The sequence below is a fragment of the Taurulus bubalis genome, assembly GCF_910589615.1.
Source record: "Taurulus bubalis genome assembly, chromosome: 8".
Taxonomy (NCBI): Eukaryota; Metazoa; Chordata; class Actinopteri; order Perciformes; family Cottidae; genus Taurulus; species Taurulus bubalis.
The window spans coordinates 23,085,997-23,090,726 of NC_136596.1; the positions used below are offsets into that span (position 1 = coordinate 23,085,997).

Here is a 4,730-nt window from a genome sequence, read left to right on the forward strand (position 1 = left end):
ATAGTCAGAGACTGAAGACTATATATTAATTTCCTTCTTTGTTGTTGCTGTTGTCTGAAACTTCCATTTCCTTGTCTTAAGAGCTGCAAGTCTTAATATGTTATAAAATGTACTAATGTGTTGCAATACACTTTATTGTTTATCAGCAGCATTTATCCCTTTTCTACTTTGTATTTAAAAGAAGAAAGTGGTACAGTGAGACAGCAAAAGTGGACAATAACCATATTTTCTTGCCTTCATAGGTTGTCCAACCGAAGAGCTTCCTCCTGAGGCCCCCTGCTGACTGCTAACAAGCCCGACTCATTCACAGCTTCATGAGTGTGTGCACATAACCTCCACTCCACCTCTGTGTGTGTGTGTGTGTGTGTGTGTGTGTGTGTGTGTGTGTGTGTGTGTGTGTGTGTGTGTGTGTGGCACCATGCTGTGGACAGTGATACTAGCGCTGCTGGTGCTTCTGCTGCTGCAGACTCAGCTGTCTGTGTGCTTAAGGGAATTACGCAGCAGGGGTTCTGGCTCCCCTCCCTCCTCCTCCTCCCCTTCGTCATCCTCTTCCTCCTCTTCCTCTTACAATGCCACCCAGCTGCGGCTGCCCGGAGCGATTATTATTGGCGTGCGGAAAGGCGGCACCAGAGCCCTGCTGGAGATGCTCAACCTGCACCCAGACGTGGAAGTGGCGAAGGCCGAGGTAAATGTCTCATAAATGTGTAACCACCAGTGATGGAAAGTAACTGAGTAGAAGTACTCCAGTACTGTACGTAAGTACAGTTTAAATGTACTTAAGTTAAGTATTTCCTATTTGTACTACATTATACTTCTACTCCACTACATTGAAACGTTGTACTATTTATCAAACGTACAGTTATTTTTTAGATTAAAGGAGCAGTGTGTAGGATTTAGCGACATCCAGTGGTGAAGTTGCAGAATGCATTTAATTAATTAATACCTCTCCGCTCACTCCTCCCTTTCCAAGCGTGTTGGAGAATTCATTGGGATGCATTGGGAAAGTTTGCAAAGTTTTCATCTGAAGCTCAAAACCTTCATATTATGGGTAAAAATAATTAGGTCTGCATAGTAGGTCTTCAAGCACAATTGTATGATACTAGTACTTTACGAAAGTATTTCTATTTTGGGAGAGGTTTACTCTCTTTATTGTACAGTGATACTGAATTTTAGAGCTGTCGATTAATCGGTTAGTCCATTGATTGAAGCGAATCGCACTATTTGCTGACAATATATAGAGTCACTAATCTAGCTTTAGTTATTAGTTACTTTAGTTAGAGATTAGTTACAGATTATAATTTTACATTCACCTTAAGACTCCTCGACCATGTAGAGAATTTAGATGCAGTGCCATCTACAATATTAAAATGCTGCTTAAAGGTTACCACATAAATACCACCTTGGGGAGCGATGATGGGAAATAACCATTAGAAAGAGAATGTTACACCAATGCAATAGGCTTTTTTCTTTTTTTTGGCTCAAAGAAAACAAAAGAATTCTTCAGGGAGAAGTAATTTAAACTGCATATTAAACCTTTAAATTTAAATTATAGGGAAGTGAGAGCCAGCTGCAGACACACAGGAACATACATTCTAAGACAAGTCAACAAGTTTGGACGTGTTTGGGCGGTAGAGCGAGCTGATACAAGCTGGTTCAAGCATGACGTCAGCGCTTGAACTGATGCAATGTTCCAATAACGATAAATCTACATCACTGATGGACTCTACTATCCTCCTTTCCCCTCATTAAACTGTGTTTAAAATGTTTCCTTCCTGGTACATTTATAATAAATATATCAAGATGAACCTGTATACTGTAAATGTGTTCGGGGGAATCTGTGTCCCACTTTAGGTGAGCTTTCCCCCCTATTGTTTATCATCAATGCAGAGAGGCACACATGCAATGAGAACAAAGTCAGCTCAGCCGAGATAAAGCAGAGATAAATCCAGATCTGGGTCGTTTGAGGTGAAGACTGCAACGATGGACAAGCCGGTGCGATGTAATAGATTGGTTTGGACAAGATGGAGACTAAATGAAAAGAGCTCATTGTCTCATAGAAACATTTCTCACACATTCTTTCGGTCCCATCAAGGCGAGAGACGCTGCAGACAGAAACTTGTTAGTTTTGAGAAAAATAATACACATTAAGGTGTTTACTTTACGACTCTCTGCGTGTGTATATTTATCCTAAATTCACCAAACGTTGCCATTACTGCCTCATTTGCACATATAAAGATAACATTTCTGAAAACTTATGATACAAAAAAAGAATTGTCTTAACGTAAGTAATCAAGTTTCATGATGTCTGTTCGTTAAACTTTACATTGATGATGCCTCCTCATCAAGAGGAGACATTTTATGGACATTCTTTAAATGTCCCCACTGCGGGACTAATAAAGGAATATCTAATCTAATCTAATTAACCCTCTAATCTCTAATCTCTGTCAGGTGCACTACTTCAACGTGGAGGAGCACTACCGCCGAGGCCTGGCCTGGTACCGAGCCCAGATGCCCCTGACCCTCCCCGATCAGCTGACGGTGGAGAAGACCCCCGGCTACTTTGCGTCCCCTCAGGTTCCCTCGCGTGTCTGGGACATGAACCCGGCCGTCCGCTTGCTGCTCATCGTCCGGGACCCGGCAGAGAGGCTGGTCTCCGACTACACCCAGGTCCTCCACAACCGCCTGACCCGCCACAAGCCCTACCAGCCGCTGGAGGAGCTCCTGATCCACGAGGGCCACATTGACCCCGGTTACAAGGCGCTGCAGCGCAGCCTGTATTACCAGCATCTGGCCCGCTGGCTGGAGATCTTCCCCAGGGAGCAGATCCACGTGGTGGACGGCGAAGCGCTCATTCAGGATCCCTTCCCCGAGCTGAGGAAGGCTGAGAGGTTTCTGGACCTCCAGCCCAGGATAAGCCCCGACAACTTCTACTACAACTCCACCAAGGGCTTCTACTGCCTGCTGTCCGCCGGCCACGACAAGTGCCTGGACGAGTCCAAAGGCCGGCCGCACGCGCCGCTCAGCACCCAGGCCTTTAAGAAGCTCTGTCGCTACTTCAGGAAGCCCAACAAGATGTTCTTTGAGATGGTGGGGAGGTCGTTTTCCTGGTGCTGATCCAGCTGTGACAAAGCAACTGTGGAGACAGAACACCCCCCAAATAATGCCGACACATTCAGGGACACCGCGGCAGAGAGAAAACTGTGGTTTGTGTGTTTTTTTAGGTAGACGAGTGGAACGATTTTTGTCATGAACATCTCTTGTTGTTGATACCGACTCAGGTGTAAATGTGGCCAACTAAAGCAGCACATACTGCGTGTGTGTGTGTGTGTGTGTGTGTGTGTGTGTGTGTGTGTGTGTGTGTGTGTGTGTGCGTGTGCGTGTGTGTAAGAGAGAGAGAGGATGTTGAACATGTGGCCAACACAAACCTTGACCACGACCGTGGATGGATAGACTCACGCGGCGAGGACGTACGCAAGTTTGAGAGCAGAAACCACAACAAACCGCTTGTGGGTTTTAAAATGACAGCGTGCAGACTTTGAAGTGATGTGGATAATAGTGTTGAAAAGGTTGTTGAATTCATGAATTCATGTCAACGCCTCTTGCATTAAAAAGAAAAGCAAATTGAGGTTCAATTTGGACGATTTTTCAACCGAAACCAACTCCCCTCTTTTTTATTTTTGACGATTGTAACATGTTTGTGTGCATTGTAGAAATGTTTTAGTTGAGTCTTTTCTGTTAACTTCATTCTTTTGTTGTAATTACAAGATTGACTTTTAGAGAAACTTTAAGTGAAAATACCTTTTACTTCTTTTGAAATAGCCACCTTGAAAGCTTGTTTTTGTTTTCTTTTATACTCTCAGGGCCAATGCAGTGCCCTATTGCTGGTTTAGTTTTTTTGTTTGTTTTTTATAAAGATGTCCTTCAAATAAATGTATTCAGTCCAACAGTCTCCTGTTTGGTAGCCAGACTGCAATGAACCCAGCGAGAAGGTTTCATGGGTTTTAAAAACATCAAACATAAAGACTGTCGCTCAAAGTGCATGAAGATGTTCTCTGTCAGTGCCGATCTAACACGTTCTTTATATCGACGATCAAAGGACGCCTGCGCTTCTCTTCATCCTGATGTTATTCCTGTCAAGGTATTAACTCCAGTTACACCAGCGCACTGGAACAAATCTGTAAGGCACCTGTAAGGCACCTGTAAGGCCACCTGAATCTTTCTTCACTTAATGTCAAAATTAAGGCTTCAAAGCAGCAGTCCACAAACCAATTTGGTGACTTCACTGGGACTTTGTCCACTTCTTATATACTGTCTCCTTTATATATATATACAACTACATATGCAATTAGTGATTATATAAATGCTTTCAGAACTCATTTCAGGTGGAACGCTAACTCTTGTTGCAGCAATCGAGCAATATATATTTTTTATTTTTTACTTTTCATTACTAGAAACACCGCAGAAGAGAATGGGAGCTGAAGGCAGACCTCTGGCTGGCCCCCTCCCCACCGTCCTCAGGAGAAAACGAGAGAGAGAGAATAAACAAATGAGTCTCGCTCTTTGAAGATGTGAGGCAGCTGTGTCTTTCATGTGTTCCCTGCTGAGGCTGCATGGCGCTCATGTGGACAATACATCTCGTGTCACATCTGATCAGAGACATCTTTACTGCATGCGTTGGGGTTCCTGGGTTTGCAGCAGCTTCCCAGCCAACTTCGTCTCGTGGCGTTTCT

At 43.8% G+C, this 4,730-nt stretch overlaps 1 protein-coding gene across 1 annotated transcript; it reads left to right on the forward strand.

The window, feature by feature from the left end:
- Positions 1–418: 418 nt before the first annotated feature.
- On the forward strand, positions 419–3,114 carry hs3st1l2 (heparan sulfate (glucosamine) 3-O-sulfotransferase 1-like 2; the record flags this gene model as incomplete). The annotated part of the gene is made up of 2 exons (XM_079222137.1): positions 419–685; positions 2,449–3,114. 2 exons carry the CDS (start codon positions 419–421, stop codon positions 3,112–3,114), a joined length of 933 nt encoding a protein of 310 aa, XP_079078263.1.
- Positions 3,115–4,730: the final 1,616 nt, after the last annotated feature.